The following is a 13,818-nucleotide window of genomic DNA, read 5'->3' as shown; positions in this document are numbered from 1 at the left end:
ACTGAGGTGTCTTATGTCTCTCAGCTACACTCTCACAGGACTGGAAATATCACACTGTGGTCTTTCACAGATTTTCTTTTATTTTTGTATTTTTTAATAGGCTGTTCAAATCTAAATTACCCATAAAACCCAACAGTATAGCGAAACTCAGGAATGCTATTAGTAAGTTAATGTCGTTATTCACATTATTGGACCCCTGGACTGCTGTATCTTATTTACAATGGATTAAGTAGCCACCCCCATTAATGATGTAAAATAAGAAAGAAAATTCAAACATATTAATATTATATTATATTAATATGATCATACAAAAAAGCATTTTGTAGTAAACATTGAGGGAAAGGAACTGTGAGAAAGAAAGGTCTATGCTTAAAAATACTTTTATTTTTGAATACTTTCAAACTAGTGCAAATACATGCAAACTGAAAACAGACAACCCTGTAAACTGGCCCTCACAGTAACACACTAAAGCGTCGCATATCACATCCAGAGAAATGGCCATTGACAGGTCGACCCTCTCCCGCTGATTTGACCTGCTCTTGTTTTGGTTGTCCTCCAGTGATCCCTTTACCGCACACGGAGTACAGTGGGGCGGTTTTGCAGTCAGAATCCTAACCCGAGCCTCGGCACATGAATGTGCCAAACGGCGAAGAGGCAAGTCATCCACACCATTTCCCCTACATCCATTTATCCACATTCATTATTCAGGAATACAAAACCACTCAGTCAAATCTGAGCTCATATAAAGATTCTCTCGCTCACCCCTCTGCTGCTCACCACATAAAAGATTCATTCCCGCTTTTTCGGGAACAACGCTTGGAGGACGATACTCAATATGTATGCATTGATTGCTCTTAAATTCTTAACCAGTGAGACTGAAGAACAAACACTGAGAAAAAGAAAGTTGTGGGAATTCAGGAATGTGGAACGAAGCATTGTCTGCTCTGGGTTTGTTTTGCCACTACAGCCTACCAACTACAGGATTAAACTGCAGACCAGATATGCTAAAAGCTACACTGTGTATTTCACCAACCAACTTTATATAGCTGTTACCCATAGCAACCACAACGTCATGACCAACTTGCACATAGATGCTTTATTTGACCATCTGGGGTGGAAAACTGAGAAAGGAGATCCTTGTTACGTACCACAAACTCTTAGTGCAATCACGTCTTTTACTGAACATCTATGATATTTAAAATGACGCTCAAACACTTGCACAAAACAATTGATTGGTAGAGGTGAAGTGTCTTTACACCAGGTTTTTCTCATCATCAGAGATGCAGCTCTGCTGGTCAGAGGCGGTAACTTCATGTGTTTTCTGAATCTTTTGTTCTCTGAGTCTTTGCATCTGTGTCAGTCAGATGGAAGATTCACACTTCTACCCAAAACAGTGCAAAAGCCACTGGTGCCAAACTATCAAAGGGTCACTGCCATCCAAAGTCTTGTCCAGCCATCTGATAGAAGCGCTGGTTATGTGGCTTGTAGAAATCCCTCAGTCTCTGCAAAACCTCCGGGTCGATGGAGGCGTGCGTCCTCCCTTTCGTCTTCCCCAGGCAGTGAGGTTTGCTGCTGCCCTCCGGCTTCTTCAGGCAGGGGAAGCCTTTCGTTTTGTTGAAGTAGAAGTGTTTGTCTGTGACAATCCTCTGGAGGCCCAGAAAGTCCTGCACTTTGCCCACTTCTCCGGCGGGGTCGGAGATGAGCCTCTCCCCACTGACCAGATGGATCTGGGTCCTGGGGAACCAGGCCAGCCAACGCTCCAGGTGCTGGGCGTACAGGCCGATCCACAGCGGGCTCCACAGAGAGTCGATCTGACCTAGAGACAAAAAAAAGACATATCTCAAAGCCTTTAATTAAAAACCATCATTGCCAGTGTCACTGTTGTCTCAGGTCCCATCTAACTTATATATTGGAGCTATTATTCTTTGGCAATTGGCTGAGACCAGTGGTTTTCAGAGCTTAACACTGGCGATGCTCCAAAACCTGAGACATGACAAATAAGAACTTCACTAAGACATTCTGAGGGTCAGTCAGATATTTATAGTGCAGCATTAAAAAGATCATATCAAACTATTTTGTTTACATTTATTTTTTTATTTCTAACCTTTAATTGTTTTTTTATTTTTACCACAACCTAACCCTTACCCTATTTTTGTTTATTTGATTATCATGTTCAAGTTTGAGAGGTATAGTTCCTGCAATTTGGGTTCTGCAAACACTATTTTTACAAATTATCTGTGGCCTTGAGCCCTGTTTATCTAAACGGCCTACTCTTGTTTACATTTGGCCACATTGGAACTATTCAGAGTAGCTTGTACCTGCAGTTCTGGTTTGCAGTTCGGCCCGTGGATTTACAGACACGTATTACTGCATTACTTTGACTCTGAAGAAAAGAACTGTTGGGATCTGCACTCTTCCCACCTATCCCTCTTGCTTTGTGGTTTCCCTTCCCCCTGTGTGTCCTGTCTGTCCCTCCCCTCCATCTGTGTGCGTCTCTGTGTGTGTGTGGGGGTGGGTGGGTGTGCTGATACAGGGTGTGATTGGCAGGTCTGCTCCATCCTGCCTCCTCCTCAAATGATCACACCGGTTGCCTATCATCACAGCTCTGCACCAGTGTTTGTCTAATCGTCTGTTTAACCCAATGGTAAAATGACTAAACATTTTTGCGTCTCAGGTTCCTCCGTCTGTTCCAGTGGCTCCTGTGTAAGCCTGGTTTTCATCTAGAATTGGATTCATCCTCTGCCTGTCGTCTCTCAGCCCCTTCACATACACACTTTTGGACTGTCTGGATTCTTCTGTTGCACATTCCAATATTCATTAAATCTCTTTTAAACCTTCACTCTACCTCCATGTTTAGCGTTTGGGTCCAGTGCTTGTTAAACTTAACTACTGTATAAGGTGTGACATGTGCAGTTATTTGCACCTGTCCTTTTTACCACATGCTGTATCTTTGTCTCACGTCTCTTCCTCTGCGTCCCCCACTTCAACCCTGCCACGCTTCCCCAGGAAGGCACCTGACAACTTCTGGCCTGGTCTAATTGTGGCAGGAGCAAACACAGAGTAACTTAAAAAAAACACTGTGACAATGACCTGTAGTTATTCATTCCCCTAATCCTTTGAGGGTCATGGGGGGAGCTGACATTGGGCAAGGGGCCAGTTGCACCCTGGACAGGTCGAGGCCTATCACAAGGCCAACATACAGAGACAACAACCATTCACTCTGACACATATGGTACGTTTAGAGTCTCCAAGTAACTTAAACCCAGTCTGCATGTCTTTGGACTGTGTGCAAACTCCACAAAGAAAGGCCCTTAATAAGATTCATTTAATTCATTTTGTCGCTACATTTTTCTCTTACACGTCAAGAAGTAATCTGCGTGATAAATGTGTCTTATTGCTCAGCCAACAACCTTGTTATTCCACAATGAACTCTTTCAAGCATTATTAGGAGAAGCTATTAAAAGTGTGACACATCAGGCCCAGATAGGAAATATTTAATGCTTCTACCAGACGCTTGTTTACAAATGATGCTAATTTGTTTAGTACTGCTTGATTTTTTTTGCAAATTTACTCTTGCCTCCCCTGTGATGTGTTATTCTATGTTTGCCTTTATTTCTTTGTGCTCAGTGGAGACAAAAGATTGACAGCGCTATATAGAAAAGCTCCAGGATCGAGCCAACGTAATGTACGAACAGCCGGGACTGCAGGTTTGTCTCTGTTTACCTGCTTTATCGTTCAATAGATCAAAAACCTTGAGCTCAGTTGTCAGAGTCATGCTGTACCTGTGCTGCGGTTCTTGAAGGCCAGGCTCTCAAACGGAGGGATGTCGGGCGTCTTGGAGATGATCTGGGTGTAGTCAGATATGGCTCGGGTCACAGGGTCACGGACAACCACGATCAGCTTCACATCCTGTGACATAGAGTGGACTCGCTCTGGCGTTTCCACGGTGACAAAGTAACGAGGCGTCTTCTCCATGACAATCTGGCCTTCCAGGGCTTTGGGCATCATACTTCTGGAAGCGTAGGAAGAAATATGCTCACTTCCATAAACAATAACAAATATTATTTCTATACTGATAAAATACCAATAGACAAACAGAGACAAATATCTTGGCTTTAGCTGTATGAGACTGATATGATATGCAGCATTAAATAAATAATGATGTAAGGCAGATTATAAGACAACTCAATAAAATAAACATTCCACATGGCTGAAATCTGTCTCACATATAATTTACGAGTCAACCTCTTCAGCCCTAGAAACCTGGTTGGTTTAGCTAAGTATAAATTCTGGAAGCAAAAATAAGACGTTTTCAGACATGAACTCTGGAGAATGTCCTCACGATTGGGTCCAGACTTTCTCTTTCTTTCCCACGTGAACAACGCAGCAGGAGATTCTCCACTCAGACGCATTCCCAACAACACAGAAATCTCCGGAGTGTTCAGGTGAGGGATGTAATGTAGGAGTTCCACCTGCGTCTTCTACGTCCGTGACACCACTGTTTCGTTCTCGCATAGCCCCTCCAGAGATGTCAGGACATTATCCGGAGTTTAGTTCACATGTTTGAAAGCAGCCATAGACTGTATATAGGAAGCGAACAGTGGAGTGAGTCGGCTGTTTACTCCTGCTTCCAGTCTTCTTCGTACTGAGGTTACTGGCCTTTGTCCATATTTACACTAATGGGTAGATATGAGAGGTATAAATCTTCTCATCTAACTCTCAGCAAGAAAACAAATAAGTTCATTTTCCAAAATTTGAGGAAGATGAACTCAGTTAGAAACACAGAGACACACACTTTCACTCACACAAGCCCTGTAAGTCACCCTGGCACACATTATACATGCTGATCAGTGAGTGTTGATACAGTTGATCTCCAATGATCCAGACAAACAGGCAGGTGATAGTCATGCTACACAAACACAGGAGTCTTGTTCTCTTCACCTCTACCTCCACAGCAGAAGCCCAGCAGATGGGACTCATTTAAAGATAAATGAGGCCGGGGGCCCCGCAGGTCCAGCTGGGGACTCTGGGACATCTGCCGACACACCTGCCACACACCTGACTGACACACACAGCCTCGTCAGCATCATACACAGCATCCCCGCTTGTTTGGATGGAGCTTAAAGGCTTTTACTGATGTGTTTACAAATTTGATCAACTTATCTATGAATCATTCACTTTGTATTTCACGTTTGGATTTGATGTATTCTGTGAGGGATCCCATGAGTTTCTGGAGTTTCCTAATAGAAAGAGACATCTGCTGGCCATCCTTTAGTTTACATTGCTTTTCTAATTGTATGAATAGAAATCAATGGTGAAATAACTGGAAGTTTACACTTACATGTGTCAAACACATTAGCATGGTTTGTAGAATTGCTACTGTAAAGTAACATGTACATCAATTGTAGTAAAAACAACTGAGTTGGTTCTTCAGGGTTTTAACTGATATGGATTACATCAGGTAATCCCCATCACAAAATACTTTCTTTAGTTTTTGCTTTATCAAAGAAAACTCATGATTGACTACTGACGTGCACTAGTTTTTTTTTATTTGGTCTAAAAATTGAACAATGTGTTAGAATACAGAGTCAATAAAAGTGTTCACATGCATATACAAATGTGATGTTAATAAAAGAGGGACAAACAGAGAGGACACAGAGCTGATATAGCGAGGACAGGATGCTCTGACTGTCTTCTGCTATCACGTTTCAGACGTGCCTGCAACACAACCTGTCTATACAACACCCCCCATACACACACATATTCACACACACACAGATTTCATTTGATCTGATCGGCATGAGGCAGCGCTCACCACCACTTAGCCTGAAGACTTCCCTTTTAACTCCCATACCCGGAGCATGAGGAGCCGAGCAGTCTGCAAACGCACACACACACATTCAAGGAGGCACATGGGCACATGAACACACTGCAAAACAAAAACATACACTCATTATTCACTCATTAGGCAAGCAATTGCTATCATGCTTCTGGTCTCCCAATGGGCCACCTTGAACATATACACACACACACACACACACACACACACACACACACACACACACACACACACACACACGTAAAAAGACAAAAGAAGCTAATTGCCCACATACATATGCAGACACACAATAAAGGGTGGGTGTGGTGGATTGTTACCAGACCCTTTAAAGATGGTGTGTGTGTGTGTGTGTGTGTGTGTGTGTGTGCGTTTGCGAGAGTGTTTTAAATGAAAGCGGTGGGTGACGGATGAAGGAATGATCGGAGTGGATACAAACGTGCCTCCATTAGCAATCTGTCTGTGAATAGCCTCAGAGCCAAGAGCCCCATGCCATTACCTACGCACAAAGAGCTAATTATGGCCCCTAAGAGCACCATCAAAAGAAAAGGACTTCCATAAATATGCTTCAGCTATGAGCTTTGCACAGACACAATAATTGACAGACAAAATAGCTGTTAGTTTTTCTAACAACTAAATATGCCCTTATCCTACTTCTGGCATAGAATATGTGTAAATTGTGATCCCAGGTTTGGTCAGAGTCAGAAATAATTATTATTGGTTGAACCCCAGAGGGCAGAGTCAAAAGAATTTACTATAAATTCATACAATTGTTAGTACTATTGTTACTACTAATAGCATATGATAATAATAGGGTTGGATTATTGCTTCGATTGTTGACTTCGCTTAAGATTCAGTTGAATCACATGGACTGTCACAGTTGTATGATGCAGCTAAATATAGGATTTCATTTTTTTACTTATTCTTTATCTTATCAAGGATTTTGTCAGTGTAACATATGTTGTCAATATAGTTTTGTTTTGAAAAACATGTAACAACTGATTATAAGCAATGGTTTTGTGTGTAGGTTGAAGCTTGGTCTGAGCATGATTCCCAAGGTTATGATGGAATTAATTATTTGTATCTGTTTTATATATTCTGTAACTGAATGACTGACCAATGTAGTTTTTATTTCCGCCCACACTGTGAGTTTACACAGTCTTAGAAACATAGTGGAAGTTTTTGTTGATTTCCCAATCTTACAATAAAGGAATTCTGATTCTGATTCAAAGGCTCGACTGGAATTAGCTGATGCTGCATCCTCATTACCCCTCTGGAAATAATGGCGGGGGCACTTTACACTGCACTGTGCTGACTGTACACCCTTAGTTACTGTACACTTGATGGTTCTAATCAACAAACACAGGTTCTACTTCTCTGCCTTTGGCACACTTGTTTTGGGGACACATAATGAATATAAACAAGATGTTCCTGCCTGCTGTTAATTTGAAATTATCTAACCTAAATGGTCCAGTCTTCATAACTATATGCAAAAAATAAGTCCTAAATAACTTCCTCTACGGGTCAGGTTAGATCAAGTTTAGGCAACTGAAACTACTTAGGATGGGAGATTATAGTCATGACAAGGGGGAATTCCTACTAGCATGGTTAAAAGATAATGGTGTGGGCTGTTTGTAGCGGAAATATATAGACCAGTGTGGTTTTTCTGAGAGAAGTCACAGAAGTGGTAAAGTTCTTGCCCTCTTCTACCAGGTTAGGGTTGTTTCCCATAGCACATAGGTAATTGGCCATGTTTGTGGGTGGGAAGCCAGTGAGGGATCTTCTCCTCGTTGCTACACTAGATAGTTTCCTTGGCCTGTATCGTGGGGGAGTGAAGTGGGGATAACATGCCAAGTGTTAGAGCTCTTCACTGGCAAATAGATTTGGCTGGTAACATTATGTGTTAAAGAGGAAATCCCTCCAAAAAAAAAGATGGCTGAATTAATTGGCAGTTTAAAAAAAGCCTGTTTTAGCAACATCCTTTCACTGCTCATTTACTTTTGAGAGTGAGATCAAACAGTCAGTATGATGAACACAGGGATTATCCAGCAGCTTACAATAAGCTTCTGTTTGCCTTTGAGGAACCTCTCTTTTGTCGTCCATTTCCCAATATTTCAGAAGGCCTCCCTGGTGAATTAGCGCCAGCCAGCCAAGGCCACAGGCTATTGATCCTATGGGGGCTTAGGCTAGCGACACATAGGCAGGTGTGGATGGTGTACAAGCGGGGAATAGTAGGGATTGTGCATATTGAAATGAGTGAGGTATGATGGGATGCATGAAGCAAGGTGTTTGTATAACTGTAAGAAGACAGACTGAAAATGGTAATACAGCGCTGGGCCTCAGCTGGGACCAAGAGTGGCAGGTGGAGACTGGAGGAGCTAGCACCCTCTTGAGCCCCATCAGTGTGTGTGTGTGTGTGTGAAGCAATTGAAATGTTCGAATATGCAGCAAAGGAGTGGGGGATTTGAGGGTGTGTTGGATCAGAGACGTAAAATCTGGTCTGTTTGTCTTAGATGTTTGATCCAAGTATGAAACAGCAGCCAATCAAAGAGCGCAGTATTAGGCGTGTTCATTATACACCTGACTGTTTATTCATGAGTCAAATATAAGATTTGAGTGTGTATGTGTATCTGTATGCATGCTTGACTGTGTTATTGGGGGGACCGCTCATCCATTTGCTCTATATGGGGACCATTAAGGAGTCACTCCATTGTGACAATGCCCTGTCCACTTCCAGGAGACATCCATCATAGAGGGTCCCCAAAACCCCCCGCCTTTGCTTTCGAAGCCCCAGGGGAGGACCTTAATGAGGTCCAGATCGCCCCACCCGTCTGGGCCTTGTGGTGACACCCCCAATACAGGACAGGACACCTGAACCCCAGTTACACACAGCAAACAAAACCTAGCATGACCGCCAAATCAAACCTATTGTTAAGGCTTTAATTACGTCACACTTTTGCATGATATTTAACTGTGCAAAAACATGCAGAAAATACTATAAATATAAAATATTTGACCACTTACCCCCGCCCAGATTAACAAATCTGATTCATCAGGAAATCCGCCTATCATGTTTTTTGCTATAACCCGCCCACCAAATCCTGCCGAACAACGAATATTTTGGAAGCCATTCTTCTTTGATTTGCATGCCAATTATATTCCATTGTACAAACACAAAAACTCAAGTAGCACCATGTGCTGTGTCACGGCAGGACAAAGCCTCCGATGTATGGGTATGAATTTAAAAGCCTCCCTTAATGAGTTCAATATGAATTGCAAATGACTCTGTGCAACTGCAGCAGCTGACTGAGAATACAGAGTCATTCCATCCCTCCTATACTGTTGTTATACATCCTGTGTCTCAAAGTTCATTTAAACTGAGTTGGGGCCTCAGAGATAGAATATAATGTCGTAAAGCTTTGATTTCTTTATTATTTTGTCATGAAATGATAAGAACATAATGTATGTGACATGATGCACGCATTTACAGTTAGACCTTTTTAAAGATTTACCTTATGATACTCATGGTTTTCATGTGGTATTAGGGACATATTAAAAAAAAAATTGAGATTTCGAGTATAATGTCATAATAATACGAAAATAAAATCGTAATATTATTATGATAACAACTTCCTCCAAATCTGTGTAGTTCTTTCTTCAGAATAGACTGCACACTTCAAAGTCCTGACCAATTATGATAATGTGGTGCTGATGTGTTTTGTTATTAGTGAAATTTATATGAAGATGCTCCACATGTGAGAGACATCTGATACCCCCCCCCCATTGTGACTTTATTCTCGTAAAATTATGACTTTACGCTCAATATCTCTGATTTCTTTTTCCCTTTGAAAGCCCTAATACTCCATTTTCAACCAACACACAGTTTCACCATTGACCTAAGCTTTAAATAATCAGTTATCTACAGCTGATGTCAATCATACATTGTGTTGAGGGCTTGTTTAGATTTCAACCTGACCCCCAGCATCAACCTTCAAATATTCAAGTGTGGTCTTTGAAAAATGTGCCTTCTTGGAAATTATCACAAGCATAAATACCGACAATGCATCCTGTCAGGTCAGAGCTGTTCTGGTAACTCAGAGTCAATAATACTGTATTTCAATAAATCTCACTGTATCAAAAGAACAAAATGCAACCAGCCCCGCTGTCTGGAGGACAGAGCAGTCTCCAGACCGTGTGGGTAAATGCTGACTTCTTCAGATTCTGTCAAATACGCACCGACACACACACATGAGCCCAGCTCTGGTGACAATCCCCAGGGTTGAAGCAAAGGTCAGTGTAGATGTGTGAGGCTGCGGTAACACTGACTTCACCCTTTAACCTCTACCTCACCCGGGTCTTATCTCTTATCTCCCCTTTATTTTTAACCATCCACCTGTCATGCCATCTTTCAGCAAGGAACCATAGTGACCAGAGTGAGATGTGAGTTCCAGGCTGAGTCATTTTAATGGATTCCTTTAGAGCTACACAGAGAGAGAAAAAAAACTGTGTGCAACATGACCCCTATGAGCATACATGGGGGGGAATATGCCAATGTAGGATAAAGCTTCTTGGTAATTGTAACCGAAGCCGAGCTGACCAACACTAACCGCTCTAATGCTGGAGTCAACCCAAGGTCAGAGCGAGGAGATAGAGCTATCGATCCCAGACAACACAGTAAGGAGGAAACTTCCAGTCCATCTCGGGGCTCATCGCAGTGCTCTTCCAGATCCAATCTCCGCTCCAAACGCCATTAGTGCATCTTTGTCAGGGGCCCTGATCTCAATTGGCCCGGTGAAGCTAAATGTTATTTTACCCTCAGAGAGGCAAGGAGTGATTCTGAGGAAGATACTCTATATCTCATTCTCTTTGATTGTCCGTGATAGGGTTTAAGAGAGAAAAGCAATTATACAGAAATGTAACGTCGACTCTGAAAGCTCCACAGATGACCCTCCATTTGCTGTGTGGTATAAGAAGCTCACTATTGCCTTCAAGAATGATTCTACTTTTTATTACAACTGATGTCTTAATGTTTTGATTGTGGTCATATTTCATATCAGACATTGCACACGCTAGGCAAGTTGATGAACTTTATGTAAGTTCAGAGATGTGTCATGTGTTCAATCCGTCTGAAATGTGAACATTATAATGTGTGAGTCAGAAACTCTCCTGAAAATAGTGATCATTGAGCAATAAACATTTGAGCAGGTTGTTGGTCCAGAGTCTCCGTGACAGTTTTAAAAAACAATTTTGGGTTCAACTGGAAATTTTGCAAATGTATAGATACAGTTTTTCTCTACAATGAGAGATTATCATCACTATTTTGGGTGTGCTAGTTGCTTTTTTTATTTTCCCTCCATATAAAGTAGTCTAGTGAACTGGCTAAATGTTTCTTTTGGTGGAGCAATGGAACCGTGTTCCCAGATTTCAGCAATTACTTGAGTCAATGTATTCATAACAAATAAAATTGATGATCAAAAGTCCTCGGTGGATCTATTCTTAGAGACAAGAAAATATTCTGACAATGCATAAAAAAGATATATGCGTTTTAATTTTAAAGGCATTTTGCTACTTTTTGGTTTTGCTGTTGAGCAATCAGAACAAAGACACACGCTTGCTTTGTCAGTCTGTGTACTCTGGGTGTGTTCTGTTTGTTATGAAGTGGTGTGAACACATCATTAACTCCCAGTGTAAAGTGACCGGGAGTCAGAGGTCAATTGACAGAGCTGACAGCGATGTCAAGTGGCTCAACGTGCAGCGAGCCCCATCTGGCCCGGAGGGGAGACGTGACAATCTGGTGTCACAGTCACATCACTTGGTGCCACACAGACTGCAGACATGCTGCACATGCTGGCAGACAACACGGGCTACACAGGCTTTCCCAGTATCTTCAGGCCTAAAATTAGTTTCTGGCTGTGATGGTTGGTTCTTCTTGTCTCTGTCTATGGACACATTAACATATAAAAACCATCAAGCACCATCATAGGTTGACTTGGTGCCAACATGCCTGTTAAGTAAGATAGTTTACAGCACATGACACATTTCAAATTTAGATTCATATCTAATCTGTCATATAATAACAATGTGTGTATCTATATGTGCATCCACTCACTGTATGAAAAAGCTGGAAACCTTTCCTTTATTTCCTAAAATAATTCTCATTTTGTGTGTGTGTGTGTGTGTGTGTGTGTGTGTGTGTGTGTGTGTGTGTGTGTGTGTGTGTGTGTGTGTGTGTGTGTGTTCTGAGTATTTCCAAGTTTTCATGGAACAAGCTGAGAACAGAACCACATTACAACATTAACATCTGGCTCCAGCTCCAGAGATGATTACTCTGCTGCTCCGTGAGAACTCATCCTGCAAAGGCCTAGCTCTCTCTCTCCCCCTTTTGTACACACACACACACACACACCAAGCACTGCAGGCACACACATGCACAGATTGGCATAGCCAGATGGCACAGTCTCTTTGACTGTCACCTAAACCTCAGTGGAATTGCTGTGGATATGTTTGGGTATGCAAACAGCACAAAGAAATTCACTTCTTTTGGTGGAAGTTGGAGACTCCTAATTGGGACTTAAATTTAAGATATGAATAAATCCTATTGCACAATCACACAGAGAGAAAGTTCACTATTTAAATGTTAAGGAGTGTCGATCACGTTTTTCAGAATGTAATTTGAATTTTAATAAAAATACAAAAAACAAAACCCGCAAATTATGTGGGAACATTTGGATTGCTTCTATGGGACAGACATCAGGAAGAAGAAGGAATGTTTCCTCTTAATTTAAGCTTAAAAGCTTATTTAAATCAGTCAGTTTCAGTAACTTTCCTGTGACGGATTTTCTGCGTAAAGTGTGCGTACCTGTACCAGTCCAGTCCCCGTGCGTAATGCCGGTCGAAGAAGTGCGGCTCCGACCCCAGGGCGCGGATGTCCGGGTGGAGCCGCAGAAACTCCAGCAGAGCCCTGGTGCCTCCCTTTTTAACCCCTATGATCATCGCCTGGGGTAACCTCCGAGTGGCTGTCCATTCTTTCCCCGAGCTGTTCGAATCCAGCCCGGGGTGTCCACTGAACGCGCCTTCGCCAACAGCGATGGCACCCTCGTGGGCAAAGCTGGTTCCGTTCCTCTCGTACTGCCATCCCGACCCGGACGCGATGAATTCGCGCGCGGGTGTCTGGATCTCAGAGTTTTCTGTCAGATCCGACTCGCAACATCCAGTGAGCAGATAGACCAGGGAGAAGCAGAGGATGCTCAGAGACGAAGCGATGGTGAGGCGGTGGAAGAGCCGCCGCAGGTCCGCGCTCGGGTGGTAGTGATGGTGGTGGTGAAAAGCTGCCATCCCTCAGAGACCCATGTGAGATGAGGTGCCATTCTACCACAAGTTCAGCTCACATCCCGACATACTCTAACGACCACCACGCACAAACTCTTGGAGAGCCTCAGTCAGTGCGCTCTGCTCCTCACCTCCTTCATGCTGTGCGCTCAGAGCGCATTGCCCCCTCAAAACCAGCCAATCTGTCAGCCTCAGTATAAATCAGAGGAACTAGTTATTGCGTGACATCTAGGGTGTGCGCCCACTTACCCACCCTGGCAACGTGGGTTGAGAAATAAAGCTCTAATATCCGAGCTGCGGGGATCTTCTCTCTCTCCACACCAAGAGATTATTGTGCGTATCTCCCCCACGGCTCATCTCACGGGGCTGAGGGATCTCTCTCTCTCTCGCTCTCTCTCTCTCTCTCTCTCTCTCTCTCTCCCTCCCTCTCTCTCTGGACTATAGAGGCTATACCTCTTATTTGAGGGGTCATGGCCTGAGGCTTTTTTAATTCCAGTATTATAAAATAAGGGAAATGTGGATTCGGTGCGCAGACATATGGAAAGCATATGATGATGCTGCACTTCTGGACTTCTTGTGGCCCAGACTAAATGGATATGAGCTTAAAGTTGCCCACTTGTATAAGTGAATATAACCTAAAAGCCTAAAACAAA

At 42.7% G+C, this 13,818-nt stretch overlaps 1 protein-coding gene across 1 annotated transcript; it reads right to left on the bottom strand.

Moving 5' to 3' along the window:
- Nucleotides 1-364: 364 nt before the first annotated feature.
- hs3st3l (heparan sulfate (glucosamine) 3-O-sulfotransferase 3-like) lies at nucleotides 365-13,533 on the bottom strand. The gene is made up of 3 exons (XM_020082686.2): nucleotides 12,696-13,533; nucleotides 3,783-4,012; nucleotides 365-1,816 (listed from the first exon to the last, which is right to left on the bottom strand). The coding sequence occupies exons 1-3, from the start codon at nucleotides 13,169-13,171 to the stop codon at nucleotides 1,428-1,430; spliced, it is 1,095 nt and encodes a 364-aa protein (XP_019938245.1). The 5' UTR covers nucleotides 13,172-13,533; the 3' UTR covers nucleotides 365-1,427.
- Between the last annotated feature and the right edge of the window lie 285 nt (nucleotides 13,534-13,818).

The sequence above is a fragment of the Paralichthys olivaceus genome, chromosome 21 (genome assembly GCF_024713975.1).
Source record: "Paralichthys olivaceus isolate ysfri-2021 chromosome 21, ASM2471397v2, whole genome shotgun sequence".
In the NCBI taxonomy this organism is placed as follows: Eukaryota; Metazoa; Chordata; class Actinopteri; order Pleuronectiformes; family Paralichthyidae; genus Paralichthys; species Paralichthys olivaceus.
Note: the sequence above shows the minus strand (reverse complement) of the source record. Positions and strands in the feature narration are given on the sequence as shown.